This window comes from Athene noctua, chromosome 1 (genome assembly GCF_965140245.1).
Source record: "Athene noctua chromosome 1, bAthNoc1.hap1.1, whole genome shotgun sequence".
NCBI classification, from domain to species: Eukaryota; Metazoa; Chordata; class Aves; order Strigiformes; family Strigidae; genus Athene; species Athene noctua.
The window spans coordinates 82,361,144-82,380,623 of NC_134037.1; the positions used below are offsets into that span (position 1 = coordinate 82,361,144).

Sequence of the window (19,480 nt, forward strand, 5' to 3'; positions counted from 1 at the left end):
GGGATCAAACGTCCTTCCGCCCGCCGCCCCGCGGCAGCCATGGGGTCGCGGGAGCCATGCCGCCGGCTGGAGGCGGTGCTCGGCGCCCTCTACGACCTGGGTGGGTGAGAGAGCGGGGCCGCGCCGCGGACCGCTCAGCGGTGCGGAGTGGGGCTGGGCACTGTGCCGAGGCCGGCAGCACTGCGGCCTCCCCTGGGGGCCGGGGAAGGGAGGAGACCGGGCGTGTTCACTCTGAAGCGGAGTGATGGCTGCCGCGCACAGCTGACCCGGGGCATCTGTTCGGCACTGTAGGTGAGGAGCCCAGCCCTCGGGGTGCCGCGGAGCACAGCGCGGCGAGCGCAGGGCCGCCGGCGGCGGAGCAGGAGAGCCGGGGACCGCAGCCGGCGGCGGGTAGCGCCGGCGGGGCGGCGGGCGGGCGGCGCGGAGCCCGCGAGTTTTTTGGGGAGCTGCGGGCCGAGTTGGAAGCCGTCGCCGTCCCGCCGCCACCCGCCGCACCCCCGGCCGTGGAGGTTGTGGTGTTCCGTGGGAGGAAGAGGAAGGGGCGGCCCAGCCCCTCGGCAGCACCCACCGGCGGTGCCCAGGTAGGGCCTGGCGGTGAGCGGGGGCGCGCGTGGGACCCTTCCCTGCAGCGTGCTGCTGGCCCCGAGCAGGGGCCGCCTTGTAACGGGGTGCGCTCCTTGGGCACGGCACCGGTACCGCTGAGTATCTTGCTGGTTCTTTAAAGCCACGCCGGAGACTTGACACTGAGCAGGTACTGGACTGGGCTGCCCGCTTACGGTGACAGTTACAAAACTCTTTACATGTTTGGTGCCTTTTTTTTTTTTTTTTTTTTTCCTGTCTCCCCAGTCTGCCACCGTAAATTGTGAGATACCTTCCATTAATTCCCCCTCCCGTGCCTAGTCTTCCCTCTTGCTAACACAGCTGCCTGGGGAAATCCGGGATCTTTTGGCGCTCTGTGCGCTCAGCTTGATGGCGTCCAGTCTGGCTGATTGCCAGCCGGGCTGCTGGCAGGGGCAGGCTGAAGCAAGGAATAGGGGCAGGACTTGAAGACTTTTTTTTTTTCCAATTTTAGGAGATCCCTGGAGAAGTATCCTGTATTTGAAATAGATATATCCAGCAAAATAAATTGACCTGCAGATAGGACTGCAGATACAGCAAGAAGTGAATGAAACGGGAAGCAAAGCCCCTTGGCTACTTCTGTGCCTAAGTGTTTTGTGTGCTGCTCTATTCTTGTTCATAGGTGTGGGTGTGAGGTGCCAAAGCTTCCTTCTCTTCTCTGGCATCACAGCAACACTCGGCTGTTCACAAGCAACATGCGTCTTGGAGGATCAGTGTTGGGTGGTCAATGGGGCAGGCATGACAGCATTAGATCTCAGTCCTCTGGTTTGGTTTGTTGGTGCTAAATTCCCTCATGCTACCAAAAACTGTAGCTGAGTTGCTTCAACAGAGAGGCCTGGATAGGCTTGGCTCTAAGCTGAGCTGCCTTCTGTGCCAAGCAGAGGGTCCCTTGCTTGTTGATTGGTCTCCAGATCTTATAGCTTCTCTGTTAGTTTTCTTTAAGTCATGTTTATGGTCATAAGATCATCAGAAGCCCAATTCTAAAGTCCATATGGACCAACACATGGCTGTCTTGAATTCAGGAACACTTACTGATATCTGGGGTTTGCTTGGAATTGGGAAGTTCAAGAGACTGACCAAGCAGCTGGTTGAATCCATAAACTTTTGTGCTTTTTCGGGCATGTTTTCCTCTAAAAATTGCCCTAGATATTTATTTTCTTACACTTTTTATAACTTAAGTTTTTCTGCCTGAAAAGACTGGTGTGCTTGTTAGTAAAATGCTCTGCAAATAACCAGGTTTATTTGTGGTCGAAATGGACAGTTTTATATAGAAGCTGTTTCAGAGTTGAGAGATGTTTGGGTTTGGCTTTTGTAGATGCAGAGGGAAGCCCTGATGTACCCTGGGACCTGAACCTGTGGCTCAGTGTGACTTAACGTCCTGGAGAGTAAAAAGGAAATGCATTAAAAGCATTCAGGTTCAGTTTTAATACATCTGTAGTACTCCTGCTTCCTTAGAGGCGATAGCGCCCTTGAGAGCAAACAGGGAAGGACGAAAAAGCAAATGCTACTCTTGAACATACTGCAGTTGTCTGCCTGCATCAGCACAATTGGGAGCGGCAAAGCATCCACTCAGGTTGGTTCAGCATGTCCTTCCTGAAATCAGGAGTTGGACACAGGCTAAAATAACCTTAGGAGATTTGTTACTGCTCTGAAGCATCCTATCTGGGACACTTCCGTAGCGAGCAGGCGTGGAGCTCTCTCTGGGGATTTTGCACTTCTTTTTCTTCCTAGGATATGATCTGTCCTCCCCTGGAGAATTCCTCCAAACTGAGAACTGCTGATGAAAGGTCTCAGTGTAAATCATGAATAGAAAAGATGTAGTTTTCACTGATCTCGTTTTGAGCAAGTGGTTTCCTTAGACAGCATTAAGTGGGATCTGCCGTTTTGTGACAGTGCATCCTCTGGAGCTGTTTCTCTTGCATTAGTTAAGCTGGATATGTGCACTAATGTATGTCCATGCAGTTGCGAATTAAGCTTCTGCGTGTTGCCACCAGCTGTTGGTACATGTGCTATTACCACTGCACTGTTACCACTGCCCTCTCTGTCTCAAACAAAATGACTTAAAGTTCATGTCCTGTCCTACATTAGCAGTTTGGTACAGATTTAGAAATGGAAATATGCGTGACATGTCGCTCACATGGCAGGTTTTACTTTATAAAATTTTAATTTATTCTTGAAAGTATAAAAATTAATTGCAGCTGTTAATATTTTAGCAGATGATCCAGGCAAGAAAGTGCAGGACAAAGCTATATGCACTGTGCTATAATGGTATCCTATAAATTGTGCAAGGTTGTTCCAGTAAGGCCCTATAATATCTACATATTAAAAATGCTGTTGAGAGTCTCTTCATAAATCCAGGTAATACGGATAGAAAAATATACTGCTGGAAAGCTGTATGCTCTTCTCTACAACTCTTTCTACATTTCACTGCTTTCCAAAAAGCTATCATAATCAGCATTTAAACTGGTGTTCCTTGTTATATTAATTTAAAACGTTTTATTTTGTTTATAGACCAAAATAGTGGATGAAGAGAAATATGCAAATGAACAAGAATTTAACTTTGAAAAAGTAAGTCAACAGGACCTATCTAATCTCACCATTTTAGTGTGCAGGTATGTGTATTTATATCCTTGGGAAAGCTGCAGTGGGACCAAGGGAAACGCTTCCAGGAAAGGTTATCTTGTAGGTGAGGATTTCCTAACAGGTAATTTTGACTGCATGCCAGGCCAAAGGAGGAACATGCTGGCTATTGTCAACTGCTTTGTGTGAAGAGAGGCATGTGGCAACTCTGCAGCCTTTCTTTCTGATCTTTCTTTCAGTGAGAATTTGAAGGGATCACTGTATGTTAGCTGTGTGAAGCTTTGTGAGTACCCATAGTGTTTAGCATAGCTCTTTCAGGCCCATGGTGTTAATCTTGGATTTCTGATCTCAGATGGGAGGGGGAAAAAAAGTATATTGGCATCTAATTTTGAAACAGCAGATTGCTTGTTTCCATTTGTCTTATTATTCTCATCTGCTCTTATATGAGCATAACTAGCATTGACCTTCTTAGATAGTTTAATTTACAGATCTGTGCAAGCAGGTTTTATATGCCTGGTATTTGGTCAGGGACATTCTGTGATCCAGTGAAATCTTTCACTAGAGATTCTGCATGGAGCTTCGTACTGCTGAGAACAGTGGGGATTTAACCACAGACTTTAAAAAGATTATCAACTCACCACAGGTTTTGCCACAGTATTCTTGTATAGTGTCAACTATGTGTATGTGTGTAGTCAAACTGTCTGCCCATCTGTGTTTTTCAACCGGTTAAGTGATCTGCAGCCAAGGAATGAGGACGCTCTGTAAATATTGGGTGCTGTGGGTAGCACATTTCATTGTTCTTTGTGCAGCACAACATGATTCATTTTTATGTGGTGGAGATCCATTCCATCTGTTGTTTTATATGAAATGAGGAGAATCAAAAACTGTCCCCCTGACAGTCCTCACCATCCAGAGCTTAGATGGACAGCAGTTAACTGTTCTGCAGTATGACTCCAAACTCAGTTAGTTTTATAGCATGCTGATTTCAGGTATTAGGGAGGGTTTCTTTGGGAGTACAACTTTGTTGTGGTCTGTCAAGAGTTATAACAGGCTGGACATATTATTAAATAATTGCAATTTTCTGTAATGTTCTAGGCTCGTCTGGAAGTGCACAAGTTTGGAATCACTGGCTACAAGAAGCAGGAACAACGCATATGGGAACAGGAGCGTGCTATCATGCTGGGAGCCAAGGTAATTGTCACTTGGTTTGTGCTGTGCAATCACCCAGCTGTTAACAGTGCAGGAAAGTGGTAAAAAACACCAGGGAGGTTTTGGCACTACTTCTTTAAAAGACAAGATTCCCTACCCTCACTCTTCTCCCACTTTATCCTTACTTTTACATTTTCTATTCTGTCTTGTCTGTTTTCTGTAGAAGTTTGAAAAATTAGTATGGTTGTGTTATTAGAGAAGTTGTATAGATGAAATACGACTGATTGGCATGGAAAACAACATTTACTAATTTTTAATCAGGCTATTCAAAACTAAATTGAAGGATTTGCTTTTTAAAGCTTCACTCTCCCAGTGAGTTAGAGGGAGAAAACTTTTCAGTTACATTTATCATCAGTAGTGTAAAAGAAAAGAATAATTTTGTAGGTCTTTTTTGGTGCATGAGGAGGGGTATGGGTTTCCTTTCTAGCTCAGAGAATGTAGAAACCTTGTAGGACTGATAGAGCATAAACACTCCCTCTCTGCTCTCTCCACCAAGAAAGATACGGTTTCTGTGTGTTTACCTTGCATCCCTTAAGTCCCTTCCTCTCACCCAAGAGGAGATAAACTATTTCTAAAATACTGTCCTTGCAAGTGTGTGAATATTTTTTGAACCTATTTGAAAATTTCATCAGTGGTATCCCTCCCAATCTTTATTGCAGCCCCCCAAAAAGGAACATGTGAACTACAAGACTTACCAAGAGAAAATGAAAGAGAAAAAAGCAGCAAAGGAGGATGATAAGGGAAAGGTTTGTATGACATTTTCTGTATTAAAAGGCAGCATGTAAGAGCTAGTCCAAGAGCCTGACGGATAACACCTCGGGCACAGCAGGAGTGCCTGAGCTTGACACCTGCTGCTCCCCATGGAATGGGTTCCTGGCTCCAGCAGGACTCATCTCATTGGTAAAAGCTGGTTGTGTGCAGTCTGAAGGTCATAGAGTTAGGCTTGTGTTCTGGTGGGTTTTACTGCCTCATCCTTTGAGGCTGATAGACTGATGACACAAAATCAGCAGGTTTATTTTTCTTACCTCTTAAAAGGAAAAAAATGGCCTTCAATTAAAGTTTGTTGCATGTTGTGTAACCGCAGAGAGCCAGATCTTCAGCTGGTTTTATATCAGCACAATTCCGTCTAGGATCTTACTCATTATTTAAAGCAAGGGTGAGGTTTTTGTTGCATCCATCCTCTAGCACAGCTCATCTGGCTCCGAGCCTACTCCCTGTCTCCCCATAGAGTCTTCTCATGTAGGTGGGAGCAGGCTGTAGGGCGGGTAATTGCTCTGTCAGCCTTTTTCCTGCCCCCCTCTTTCCCAGGGGACCTACTTTTTCTCCTCTGTCATGTGGCTCAAAGTGCATCCAATGCATGACCAGGCACGGCTGAACCCTGTTATTTGACAGGTACACTCAGTCAGGCGAGTAGGCACGCCTGCCTAGGTAGCAAGTTCGTATTTTGACCCCAGGATCTGTCACGTGCCTAAGAAGCAAGCTTCTCTCCTCGTGCGCCTGGATTTGTGCCTCCAGATTTGTGCCTCCTCATGTGGCAGGGGCAGCACAGTAGTCGTGAGAGGGCTGTACTTTCCGTAAGGTGACAGGAAGGGTTCTGGGCACTCCTAGCAGTGCCTCCATAATGTGTTGCATCACTTGGCCTGTCAGGAGGTCTCCCAACCTGCTTTAAATGTCTGCCGCTCTGTGAAGCAAAGGATACCTCAGGTTTTGTGTGCAGATGGTTGTTTAGTCAAGATGCACTGTTCCTTTTCCATTGAAATATGTATCTTTAAAAGCAGGAACATAAAGGTGATTCTCTCAAGAAGAAGAAGAAGAAGAAAGAACAGAAGGAGAGGTGAGCTGTTTTTAACATAGTTAAAATTAACTTGCTTTTGTATACCCTTCCCAGGGTATTTCCCCTGTGTAACTATACACAGTCTTATACCAGAAATCATGCAGATCACAGTGGAAGGAAATTCTCCAATTGCAGAAGAACTTCATCACAAAATGATGACGTTGCTCTGTGTCTAGCAGTTTCAAGAGGCTTTAGTTACGCAGCTTAACTGAAAATACATCAGTTCTGCCCCAGCATGTCTTAACACTGCAGGTGGAGGTGAGATGGATGGAAGTCCCTGTGTGCGGACCCAGAATATGCCACGTGCTTAAGAGTATAGAGAGGCATGAAAGATGAAGTGGCATTCTTAGTGACATTCTTAGCAGGTTCACTGAAATGTACTCTTTATCTTCTTTCCCTATCCAGAAGTCTTTGTGTTTCTAAATTTTTTGAAATGTAAATCATTCTGTGATGAATCTGCTGCAAATTTTGAATGGCTATGCAGATAATAAATATTCTGGGGTCATTACATGCTATGATTTCATATTCCATAATAACAAACACTGATTGCACAAATAAGTGACATTTTTCATCATATTAAGCATTTTCATGAGTTTCTGTTGCTTCTCTTTTATTTTTTTTCTTTTTTCCTCTTCCTATTTCAGGAAGGCCAAAAGGAAGAAATCAGTGCCTAGCATTTGGCCTGCAGGACAAGTTGGAAAATTCAGAGATGGGACCTTGATTCTGCAAAGCTATGACATAAAGAAAATTAAATCGTCTAGAGTTATCAAATGAACTTATGATAGAGTGAAATGGACAATATGTGTAAGATAGAATTCATGTTGCTACCAACACAGACTTACAGAGCCTCTCACCTTCCCGCCATATCCTCATTTTTTTACCTTATTTTTTGTTGCAGGATTTCTGTGTTCCATTCTGCCTTGGGAAAAATATGAGAATTTACCATTTTATAAATAAAAATAAGACTCTTTATTAAGAATGTTACACAGGCTATTTTTATTAGTCAATATATGCTAAAGAAAGCATTTAACTTTCTGGAATCAGTTTATTGGCTATAAGTAAAATATTCATTTAATCATTCATTCATTTAATCCATAATTAATGAATTAAAATATACAGCTCTTTGCTTTCATCTGGAAGGAATATGGAAAAAATACCTTACTTGCTCTGAAGCTGAAGTAGGTATTCTCAAACATTTATCATGCATCATCTATCTCTGTATCTTTATGAATTGTTAGTGGATTGTGGAAGTGCAGAACAGTGTTCCTGTCCAGGCAAACCTCTTAACGTTTCAAAATTATCTGCTTTGGAATGAAAATGAGATCCTCTGAAGTTTTTTCCCAAATTGAGTTACAGACTCAATTTATATATCTCTGCAGAGATCTCCAAATAAGCACTGTTTCAAATGGTGGTTTGGTGGCTTGATTGATTGGTTTTTGAAAATGAAACCATGTAAGACTGAGCCAAATGAGGCATAGACACTCTAACTACTGGTTTTTCATGCTTAACTCATGTTTATTTTGATCAGTGTTCTCATGTCTCATAAGGCTTTTCTATGAAATCTTTGTCAAAGCTGAAGTTTCAGTGCTATTTGGATTTCAGTAATTTGGTGTTTCTGAAAGAACAGTTTTGTCCTCTGTAGCTAAATACTTGTTTGATTTTAAAGTTGTGTTACTAACCCTCCAAAATGTATTCTCCCTTCTACCTCAAGATAAAGAAACTTCAGATATTTTAGGGGGAAGCAAAAATAAGGTTAACTGTTAAATGACAGACAAAAAAGTTCATGTTGTGTTGTTTATAGGCAAGGTTATCTGGAGCTTGTTTTGAACACCTGTGAGAGATGACTTGTAACTCCCCAAAAACAGGCCCTGAGAGAAACAGGCCTGCAAGAAAAAACAGCCTGAGAGAGGTAAGGGATGGGGGGTAGCAGAGGACCTCTGAGCCGAGGAATGTCTCAAGCAGTTGCAAGTAGTGAAACTGTAGTCATGGGGTGGATAGTGTAGAGTTGGATCTGATAAGGCTGCCTGGACAGCACAGGGATGCAGCTGGAGGAGGGAACTCTGTGAAGGTAGGATGATTCTGCTCTGCTGCATCTTGTAAAGTTTCAAGGGCCATCTGTTCAGTGAATGACCTTTGCTTCATAATCCAGGAAATGCATATTAAAGTTGACACCTCTGAATATGCTAATAAAGATTAACAGGATCGTGCTAATTACATGATCCCATGAAGCACCCTACCCCTCTCCATACAAGGGATACATAGGTATGTGGGTCAACCAAGGGTACAGACCCAAGGAAAGTGTGTGTAAATTGAGGGCAGGGTGAGGAGTGCAATGAAGGAAAGAAAAGAAGACATGAAGAAGTGAGGAAGATGGATGCATCCCTGACAAACTCAGATAGGACCAACGCAGGAACCCAGGCTGGTGTTTGCTATTTCTCTGTTCTCTCTCCATCTCCCTCCTTTTTTTTTTCCTTTTTTTTTATCCCTTTACCCTCACTACCATTAAGTGACACAAGGCATACTGTATCTATTACCCTATCTGGTTACATATTTACCCAATTGTCATGTATCAAGTTATTACATTGTGGCAAGTCAAATGTCTGGACTTCGAGACTGTCACCGTTGTCCACTCCATTGGGGATTTACTCATCTAAGTCACTTGTCTCTCTCATCTGAGTGGGATGTGATAACACCTCTGGCAGTGAAGCAGGTATGTATGAGAAGGAAAACAGCCCTTACTGGAGAAAGTTCTTCCAGGTGTATTGGTGAAATTCAGCATACCCCTGTGAGCAGGAGAAGAAAAGCTGGCTGCCACCTGGGAGCCTGAGTAAGGTGATATCTAAGCCCAAATGAGCAATGAGGTCTGTGTCAGCTTGCAGCTAGTAACAAGAGCAGCAGCATAGTCCTCTTGCCAAACAGCAGTATCAGAGGCTGCCCCCTCCACAGGATAGGAAAGTATGCTGGAGTAGGGAGAGCCACACCACAGAAAAGGGATGCTTTCTGGTGTGCTCCTTCCCCCACACCTCCCACCTTACTTTCAGATCCTTAAGAAGTGCCCTGTCAGAGGACTAAGAGGAGGATGAGGTCCCAGAGGGAATGAGGCAGGTAAAAAGGGGGTGTTTCTGGAGCCATTTAGGAAGAGGTGTGTGCAGAGTTGGATTGCTAAATACTGTCATCGTGTTTCATGATTGCGTGATTCAATTTCTGCTTATTCAGTACTGGTTGTTGATTCAAATTGGAATTGATGATGCTATCTGGTTACAGACTTAGAGAAATATCAAATCACGATTGCATGTGAAGGTGTAATCACAAAGCAGAATTTAGTACAGTGCATCAAGACTTGTTGAGGCAACTGATGGGTTTTGGATGTTGTGGCTTAACCTGTATCTTTTAATTCCTGGTTAATCCTTGAGCTCAGTTTTTCACTGTTCACTTCTAGACAAAGATTTGTTCAGCTGACTTTGGGTATAATAAGTTGTGGGAGTCTGTCCTCAATCAGCTTTGGTAAGTTAAAGGGTTCACTTTCCACCTTCACAGTTCCCAAAAACTATTTAGGAGTGAAACATGGTCAGAATAGAGTGTCTAATTTTTGCAGTTCTGGTCTCAAGCTCTGTTAAAGAAGAGTTGAAGGAAATTTGAAAATTCAGTTCTTAAAAAGTTGAAAACCAAAATGCCAAGCTGACTTAGGGAGAAAAAAACAACAAACAAACAAACAGCCCCACAAAAATAAAAGCTTATTTAAAATTTTGCATTTTCTCACTCATTGAACATTGGTGTGTATACATTATGAAGGGTTTCTGTTGTATGGTGATAGTAGATTGCTTTTTTTATATCAAACCACCAAGGTAATTCGAGCTGGTCATGCTACATCCTTGTAGGATGCTGTTCTCGGGTAAACACGGTACATTCAGTCCTATGTTGTTACTAGCTGCATTAACAAAAATGGTAACAACTGACACTTGGCAAAAAAACTGTTGAGGACCTGTTATTCACCTGGTGTATCGCAGGACTGGTGTATGTTAGTAATTAACAGAGTATATAAGCGTATGTTCAGGCAGCAGGCTGTGTTGCTGTTGGAGCATGTGTTGATACACAAAAGCCAGTGTTGACTGAGTAACTGATAGATTATGGGCAAGGAAGAGCAGGGACCGTCTTATTTTGCCCTCTATCTGCAGCTGAATAGAGGAATGAGGGATAAAGGAAGAATGCAAGGATTTCTCCTTATCTGCTCTCTTTCACATGCCTTTTTTCTGTGACAGCTTTATTGCTGTTTCCTCATATGCTAAAACCACTGTGATTATCTTTCCTCTCAGTCAAACCCTTTGCCATGAAGGAGTTGATGCCAAGTTGTTGTCTCTTAGAGGGGGGGGGGGGAAAAAAGGCCTTGATGGATGGTGTCTCCACACTTGTCCATACTTACTCCTGATTGTTTCCTGATTGCATGGGTTTCTGTTTCTTACTCTGGTGCTGCTGTTAGTGTGTTGGCATGCTTTATTCTGCTTTATTAACAGACATTTATGAATGTCTCTTAGCTTCAATAAGTGCCTTTTTGCAGGGGCTGAGTGTGCTGCCTCTGTAGCATTGCTCAGTCCCTCACAAGGCATCTGCTTTATGGAGGTGTGCAGCTACAAGATTATATTTTAAATGCCACTTGAATGTAATTTTAAAACATCTTTCAAAGTTTTATCTTTCTTGCCCTGACATGCTTTCTGCCCAGTCTGACTTTTACACTTACGCAAAGGCCTTTCCAATCAGAATCCTACTGGTGTTGCAATAATTTCCAGGCTCTGCTTACCTGACTGTCAGAATCTTCTGGAGACTGTGAAATCACTCAAAGTGTCTAAGGTGGATTGGAGCTAATAACACATTCTCAGGTACTTTATGACCAACACGAACTGGAGCTAATGGCATGGTGCTGAGAGAGAGAGGTGTTTCATACCACTGAATCCAGGCTATATATATGAGGTTGAGGCACAGATGGTTGCTCCAATGGAGGACTCTTGGCTTTCTCCAGCTACCAGATTATTCTTGGCTGTGGTAATGAAGCAGGTATCAACAGCTGAGAGTTCAGCATGCATCCTGCATGACCGCATTACATTATGAAATAATTTTTTTTTTAAATAATCTGTAATAATAAATAGGGTACTGATGCTGAATTTGTTGGCAATGTTTTAAGAATTTATTTAGAAACTGTAAAACAGCATAAACTCATATGTCCGGTTTTCCAAAAGGGCAATAATAATAATACACAAAGTTTTAGTTGGACCAAAAGACAAAAAGCAGTTTGTTTCCAATTCAAAAAATACAAACATTTGCTACAGGTACAAAATTATAAAAAGTTTGTATTTTCCTCTTGACCTGCTGACAGACACATACAGCAGAGATGTATATTTCACCAGCTTCAAATCCATATAAGCTATGGGAAATGGCAATAAAGAAAAAAATGTCGTGGTTAAGAAGAAAACACAGAAACAACATCTCATCTTTCATTTAACCAGAAGTGAACACTGTTATCTTATTCCTTTGCACTTTTTTCGTTGCCAACATTTAAATTAGTATTATTCATGCTTCATATAACAATCAGAAATAATAGCAGGTTTACCTCATGCATTTATTTTTAATATTCATCACATAATGTCTTCTCACCATGCTACCTAGAAAGGTTAGTGTTTTTACTGACAACATTTACAGGAGGTGGAGGATGAAGGAATGAAGTTGGGATCCAGGAATATTTCAATCTAGTGCTTCATGAGAAGATGTTAATAAATCTTCCAATTAACATAAAAAATAATTTTGTAATTAATTCTGCTCGGATCTGTTTGCAATAACAAATGTAACAAAAAGGTTGCTTAACAGAAGGGGAAAATGCTGCTGAGTGCCTCTGCCAGTAAAACGCATGTCTGTCTCTTGTGCAAAGGTGCAGAAGCCCCACACATTTTGTCTCTGTTGCTTGCATATGGACTTCTGCATGTAAGATGGATTTGTGCTTCAGGCTGCCACTCCAGTTGGTTGTGTGGGTGCAGCATTCAGTAATGCTGGGTGGAGAAACTGCCAGAAATATTGTCAGTAAAAACCAGAAGCAGCTCAGGGTTTTTTTTTAAGAATAATAATTTTTAAAAAAAAGACTCTCCACCTTTGTTTGGTAATTTTCAGTGACAAGTGCCCATTATGTTTGCAATGTGGCTGATTTGTTACCATAACCTGTTGAAGGACTTGAAAGTGTAATCTCCTTTCCAAAGTTGATCTAGCCAAGATTCTTGGGGTTTCCATATTATCTTGCATGGTTCAAAGTTGAATTGTTGACTTTGCTATTTAAGCAGAATGCTGTAAAGGTGATAAGGCCTGAGATGAGGTCTAACAACTCTCTTTCCTCATCTTTCTGTTTGTGAGCAAAGGATGTACCAGATGGCACCAGAAAGCTACTGTTACCAGGTTTGCATCCTTTCTCCCAGGAATGGGTAATTGAATTGTGGTCCAGAAATGCACCACCTCTTGTTGGCAGTTGCAAACACAGTGTTTTCCATGTAGTGGCAGCTTAGCCTCGATCTCATCTCTCTCTTACCTTAACATTTAAGTAATGTTATTATGTAAGAAAGAAAGAAAGAAAAGCTGCACCTCGCATTTCTTCTTGCTTTAGAACAACTTGGAGACCAGAGTATTGGGTGCTCTCTGCCATCTTTACTAACTACACTTTGGGTGAAAAATAAAATAAAAGCTTACGCAGCACTATGACAGAACTCTATCACCAGCCAAGAACAAACTACAACAATAGACTATCATGGCATTATTTACAACATGATGGAACATTATGCATATAGTAAATTACATTTTAATACTTCTCTTAAACTCTGATATATGTAAGCTTATGCTTTTAAAATTTTATTTATTTTGTTCAGTCCAATATATTTTCCTTTATGTATCTTAACCGAATAGGCAAGTATAGGAGGTGACAGTACTATTTGCCTATCTTTTCTATGTTTTTAGAAGCCAAATTGCTTTTCAAATTCATGATACATCACAGTATCCTACTGTCCTTACTGACATTTATTTTATAGCACATACCTTTCCACAACAGAAGTACTAAGGGATTGTCAACTAGGCCTGTGCTCATATTGACATTGTCTTAGTAAGAGACTTTCTTGTGAGCTTTTTTTTGAGTTGATGGGGAAAAGAAGGGAGGGGAAATTTTGTAGCATTGCACGCCTTCAGAAGTCTGACAGTGCTCCTGATGGCACTGCTTCTGTTTGTTCCCACTAAACTTAGCAGGGCAATCTGCAGAGCAAAGAGCCAGGAAGAAGGTTCACAAAGGCTAAGGCTGGGGTTCACAAGGGTAGGCCAAAACTAAGACTCCCTTGTTGCTCTGCAGAACAGAAAGTTTGCCTGCTGTATTTATTTAGCAGCTGTGCAGAGGTTCCAGATTGGTGTGTGCAGAAGTTTATTACAGGAGGGCTTGCTTGTTTGTGGGTTGGGGTTTTTTTGTTGTTTTTTAAATATTAAGTCAATTTACAGCTACCTTGTGTGGTCTCTGTACCATAGCAGATGGGACTCATCCCCGTGCAAAAGTTTCTGCTCTCCTGCTTATAAGGAGCAGCATGGCCTCTAGGAGCAGAAAAATCCCATGAAAGGCAACTCTGTGTGGGTCCAGGTGCCAGAGATGCTTTTCATCCCAGAGAGCTGTTCAAATACCCCAAGGAATCAGAAGGAAGCAAGAGCGTCCAAAGTGGTCCCCTTGGTTATCTATGCTACTCATCAGCCCCCCAGGTTCTCCCTGGACAGTCAGCAACAGTTTCTGCAAGGACCATAGTACTAAAGGCTGACTCCCTCCTAAAGAAGGGATTTGGAGGAAACAAAATCTGACAGAAGTGATGCTGTAGATGAAGAACATGCAAACTGCTGGGTTTATGAGACAGACCTTGTGGGAGTTACCTGCAGAGAAGCAAACTACCTTCACCACTCTCAGGATGGAAGTGCCCCACTTCTTCCCACCTGGTTCTGTTTTGCGAAGGGAAAATTCTGCTCTATGTTCAGATGGCCACTGCCATCTGGATGCTCTGCATAAATATTGACATGTGGAGTAGGTAGTTTCCTAGCATAATTCTAACTCCTTAAGCATTATTTATGTTAATCAAACCGTCAAAGTGTAATCCAGTTGAAGTCATGAGACTACACTCTGTTGGGGTAATTGTTTTACTGCTGTGAGTCATGACAAAGGCAAGACCTTTAATGTGTACACAATCAATATATACAACCACTTTGTTTAGTTTTTGACCTAGTTTAAATTAGTCTTACTAATGCAGGTTACCTACTTCTAACTGTATTCCTTTTATTTTATTTGCATTTCTGCTAGGTTAAAAGAAGACTGTAATGGTAGCTAGTCTCTACCCTACTTTTATGAATGTTATAATGTGTAGAGGACAACAAATGAGCTTCTCTACAGCTCATGTATGTCCTTACCTACTGTCAGTATTTCCATTAGAAATTAGTAACCTGTATCACTCACTGTGTTCTCCCCACGGTATAACACACCAGGAACTGATACCAAAGCAACTACGAAAACCAAAACCAAGTACTGCAAACACTTCTAAAACCCATTCAGAATTAATTTTAAATACCTGGCAATAGTTGAAGATTGGAAAGATGTAAATTCATTTGAGTTTCCTTCACAGAAGCTGGGAGTAAAGACAAAGGTTCAGTCCCAAAACAAACAACACCCTTTTGTTTTTAATGCAACAAGTGAAAGTGGAGTGCCTTCTCTATTAAAATTATCACAGGATGTTTCCCAATATAAAAAACTATGTGCAACTTATGTACATACACAGTATTCCCATACACTGCTCTGACTGGCAATACTCAAAGCCAGTGCTATGATTACAACTGTTAGGTTTGTAGAAGAGCACACTCAAGAGGAAATTAGGGATCTGGTAGCATTTTAGCTGAGGTAGGTTAAAACAGACCCACTAATTAGAAAATCCTGCATGAGTTCATATGGTATTAAACAAAACTGAAAAATATAACACAGTAGGTCTCTGCTATTCTTTAAGAAACCAAGACAAGCATATCACAGTTATTCCAATGTCTACAAGTTTACTAATACAATCCATTCCAGACTTTGAAGAAAGTACTGTTGCTTTCCCACTTAAAAGCTTACATTATTTTTTCCCCATCCACAGTTTTATTTCCTATTTCAGTCCTGACATCACTGAAAAGTCACTACTGTTGTGCAAGTGAGGTGGGCTACAGGAGGGCTGGTTTGTTACAGTCAGCGTGACGGCAGACTGCTTTTTGTCTGTGCAATACACCAGGACCGTTTCATTCTGGGCTGCCTCCCCCTCCCCACAACAGCTGTGAGATGGGATGACCCCAGGGAGGACCCTGGCCACTCTGCCACAGGGAAGTCTTGCCAGCACTCAGCACTACCTGAGTGATGTGCTCTGGCCAGAGACCAGAAGTGGACCTGCAGCAGGATGCTTGAGGGCTAGCAGGCTGCCCAAAGGCAGGTCTGGGCTGTTTGTCCTGTGGCTGTGGTTTAATGCAAGGCAGTAAACTGGATTTTGGTTAGAATATTTGTTTTCACGTTTAATAATTGCACATCTGATAACAATATGCGTGTGTGTATACGTATGCTTGGAAAGGAAAATTTGTATAAGCAGCAGGATTTAAAAAAGGAAGTAAATGGGGTTTATGTTTTTCTTGTTTTATAGCACCACGCTTATGCAGGATTACGTGACAGAGTCTGAGATGTCATGGGCTCACACAGTCTGCTGCATCTTGTCCTTACACATTGTCACTGTACACACACACTTGCATACGTTAACTGGGTTCAGAGAAAAAGAAGCACACATACACCAATCAATGTGTTTTCTGACAACAGCACACCAGTGACAGTGCCACGGCTGTGGGAAAAGTCCCCTGTCAGATTCCAGTTGTCATGGGCAGCACCTGAAACAGCTGCTTTTTTCCATGGGAGACACCAGACACAGGTAAGTCTTGGAAAAGATTTATGGCCCAATCCAGAAAAATTCTTAGAGATGGATTTCACATTAATGCTATGAATCTCTTTCGCTCAAGTGCTTCATCTAATCTAATAGAAAATTAAGGCTTCTGATCTCAAAGCTACATTGGAACTACAACTACCCAGGGTTTATCAGGATCAAAGCTAGAAATGGGATACTCTGCATGTGCCATATTTAAATAAAACACTTATCAGTTCAATTCAAAGGGGTCTTTCCTGCGCCATTTTTCAAAAATTGTGCTGATAACCACAATCAGATCTTCTGTATGTGACAGTCCTCATATCACACCTAAATAACAAACACTAAAATGTATCAAGGGTATTTTTCTCTCTGCTTTCCATATCTGAATTCTGCATGTATCACAGTGTTAGCTAAAATGAGTGCAACTATTACATGGCAGTATTTGGAAACCAATCTTACTCTCATTGACGATAACAAGATAAATTCTGCCATTGAATTCTAGGGGAACATTATCCCATAGCTTACTGCAGTCTAGAGCCAGAAGGAATAATTAATGATCATTTGAGCTCCTGAATGTAATGGACAACCAGGAATTCTTGAGCACACAACCTCCACTTCAGCTGTCAAAACATATGCTTTCTTGATGTAAGGACTTTGGCAAGGAAAACCAGTTCAGCTACTGGTAAATTGCTCCAACAGCCATCGTCCTTCAGTCTTAATCTTACCCATTTTTTTCTGGCATCCATAATATCTTTTAAGCACAAATCCAGACATGAGAGAGAAAATACACCCATTTAACCTTTTGCTTTATAAATGTACGTGTGTGTGTACATGTGTGTACATATGTATGAAATTCAGTGTAGATATGTTCAGGCACCCATCTGCAGTTGAGTGCCAGTTCAGTGGGTATGCTTGCTATGACTGTTAAATAAAAAATGGAGTGGCCTTGTTGTAACCAGCAGACTATTTGGTGATCAACATGCTGTACAATGTTTTAAGTCAGGGAAGAGAATGCTTTGTTACTGACTTACTGAAAAGTGCCAAATCACACTGAGAAATCTTACAGAATCCAGCACAGGGTTGGGCAGGGGCTTCATTAGTTGTTGGGCAACTTGGGCTGTTTTACACATTGTGGCACCTCCAGTCCCGTGTGCAGGGTCACCTGCACAAAGAAGAAATAACATGTAGATTCAGAACTGGAACATCCTCAGCAGAAAGCATCTGTGAAGGCCAAGAGCAAGTAAATGACAGGGGAAGGGCCGTGGGACTTTGGGTCCAGGTTTAAGTCATCAAGAGTATTAGTGGAGATGATATATCAGAAATAACCAAGACTCCTTCCCCCTCACCCCTCCAAACATCTTGGGGTCTAGAAGCCATGTGTCCATATCTCTTCCCAAATCCAGACAGCAGTTGTAGGTCTCCAGCAGTGCTGCTTGCTAGATACAAGGTGGATGGCGCCATCATGTGAGGAACCCTGAGGTACTTCAGGACAGGGATCACACAGTGGAGCCCATATACTAAATATAAGCAAATCCTTTTACCTTTGCTGTCCTGGCAGGACAGAACGCAGGACATTTTAGTGCTTCTTGTATAACCTGACATTTCTACAAGGTCAAGGTTCCCACACAGATGTACCAGAGCACCATTCAACAGCAAACACAAGCTTAGTCTCAGAGTATCCCCCTGCTTCCTTGTTGGCAACGGTCTGCCTTAATTCATTTGTGGTAAGAAGGTAATTTGTGAGTAAAAATCTGTGTTGAATATAGAAGTGAGGTGCCCAGAGAAGTGCCTGCATCTTTCACGTTGGTGCACCAAATACAATAAAGCTATGAAACATTCTTGAAAGATTTGGATGCCACCAGTAATGAATGCTAAATGTTCATGTACTGGTAAGGCCATACAAGGTTTCTGGTTTCAGTCTGGGTGTTTTAAATGAGGAGTGTTCCACCCTGACTGCATTGGTCCTGCTTGACCTAAGCTGACCTCCTTCAGTCCTCAGGCTCTTGTGTTTCCATAGGTTCTCCCTTATACTACATCCTGTTTCTAGCCATATGCATTTGTCTTGAAGTAAAAATGCATTATATTTAAAGAGGACTCCTCCAAGAGAAGATCCTCTTGCGGTCAGAGAGCAATCTCCAAAATTCAGAAAGAGCCAGAGTGATGAACTGACTGGGTCTCCTCTGTTGCACAAATTCTCTGACCTATGTTGTCTTTGCTCTCCTTACCACTGTGCTGCTCACATTTCTGTCTCTTGCCAAAGTTAATAATCTCCAAACATAAGATCTAAGGAGGAATTAGGATACTCATGTTTTTTAGTCTAACTGGCAGAGGAAGCTTTAGCACCTTTCCAAGGGGATTGTTGCAGAAAAATAGGTGTAGGAATTAGTGCATGTAGGTACTTTCACTTGGTTTTATGGCATTACTCCTCACATCTGTGAGGCAAGGCAGAAGGTCAGATGCAGTTTTCCAAAAAGTGTTAGTAGCCTACGTATCTGTCCAAGAAGGAAAGAGCTACTATCCATAGTGACTACCTACAGATGACATTAGCAGCCCCAGCAGCAATGCCTGGTAGGATACATTCTCCTTTAGATGAGAAGGGTAAGTGGGACTGAACTGCAGACCTACCTGGACGTTTCGATTGAGGCTCAGTGCAGGCATGAAGACACCTTCAATGTTTTCAAATGCAGGGGGCCCTTGCTGCTGCCCATTTATGTAAAAGGTCAGGTTGTGCTTGTTCAGATCCAGGAGAACACCAACGGTGGCACCTTTAGAAACTCCTCCTTCAGTCCTAAGGTACAAAGGGACCACACTGTTGGTGAAGGCAGGGTGCTACACCACCGCTGCTCTCTCTAGGACAAGGCAGTCTTACTAAGCAAAAGGAGAGCGGAGAAGCACTATGGAATGATTATCCCTGCAGCATTCCACAATGACTGATCCACACCTTTAACTGAAACATATGTACCACATTCAGGGGAGCTTAATGGGGGAACCTAAAGAGAAATTAGGTCCATGCCTACTCCAGCTGCAATCTAAGAGCTGAAAAGGGGTTCCAGAGCTAACAGGTCTCCTTGGCTGAGGACAGATGGGGAGGTGAGCAGGTCAGGTCAGTACTGAGCATGTGGGAGAGGAGTCCTGGAGACATCGCTCCTAAGATCATCCCTACTACAGTGAAGTGATGCACAGCAGGGAATGAAAAAGCAGAAAGCTGGTTTCCTAGGCATTTGTTTCTAATCATTATGCCTGCTAACAGCTCAAAACTTAAGAT

General features: G+C 42.4%; 2 protein-coding genes across 17 annotated transcripts in view; one reads left to right on the plus strand and one right to left on the minus strand.

Annotated features, from left to right (window-relative positions):
- Positions 1-8: 8 nt before the first annotated feature.
- Positions 9-9,922, plus strand: FSAF1 (40S small subunit processome assembly factor 1). The gene is made up of 7 exons (XM_074896701.1): positions 9-100; positions 292-581; positions 3,130-3,186; positions 4,294-4,389; positions 5,067-5,153; positions 6,186-6,241; positions 6,886-9,922. The coding sequence occupies exons 1-7, from the start codon at positions 40-42 to the stop codon at positions 7,013-7,015; spliced, it is 777 nt and encodes a 258-aa protein (XP_074752802.1). The 5' UTR covers positions 9-39; the 3' UTR covers positions 7,016-9,922.
- A 1,486-nt stretch (positions 9,923-11,408) lies between these two features.
- Positions 11,409-19,480, minus strand: part of TRIM67 (tripartite motif containing 67) — a 40,515-nt gene continuing 32,443 nt past the window's right edge. For 13 of the 16 annotated variants that reach the window (XM_074896706.1, XM_074896715.1, XM_074896712.1 and 10 more), the window contains 2 exons: positions 18,841-19,003; positions 11,409-17,377 (listed from right to left, as the gene is read on the minus strand). In XM_074896706.1, coding sequence (XP_074752807.1) covers positions 17,312-17,377; positions 18,841-19,003 — 229 coding nt within the window. In that variant the 3' untranslated portion in view covers positions 11,409-17,311. The remainder of the gene's footprint in view (positions 17,378-18,840; positions 19,004-19,480) is intronic. The other 3 variants (XR_012632877.1, XR_012632875.1, XR_012632876.1) reach the window with 3 other exon arrangements.

What these genes read in the sequence shown, in the direction of transcription:
- FSAF1 (XM_074896701.1), top strand. Translation starts at nt 40, where the DNA reads ATGGGGTCGCGGGAGCCATGCCGCCGGCTGGAGGCGGTGCTCGGCGCC. An exon ending in CACCCACCGGCGGTGCCCAG is followed by an intron (nt 582 to 3,129) that starts GTAGGGCCTGGC and finishes TTTTGTTTATAG; the next exon opens with ACCAAAATAGTGGATGAAGA. An exon ending in AAGAAAGAACAGAAGGAGAG is followed by an intron (nt 6,242 to 6,885) that starts GTGAGCTGTTTT and finishes TTCCTATTTCAG; the next exon opens with GAAGGCCAAAAGGAAGAAAT.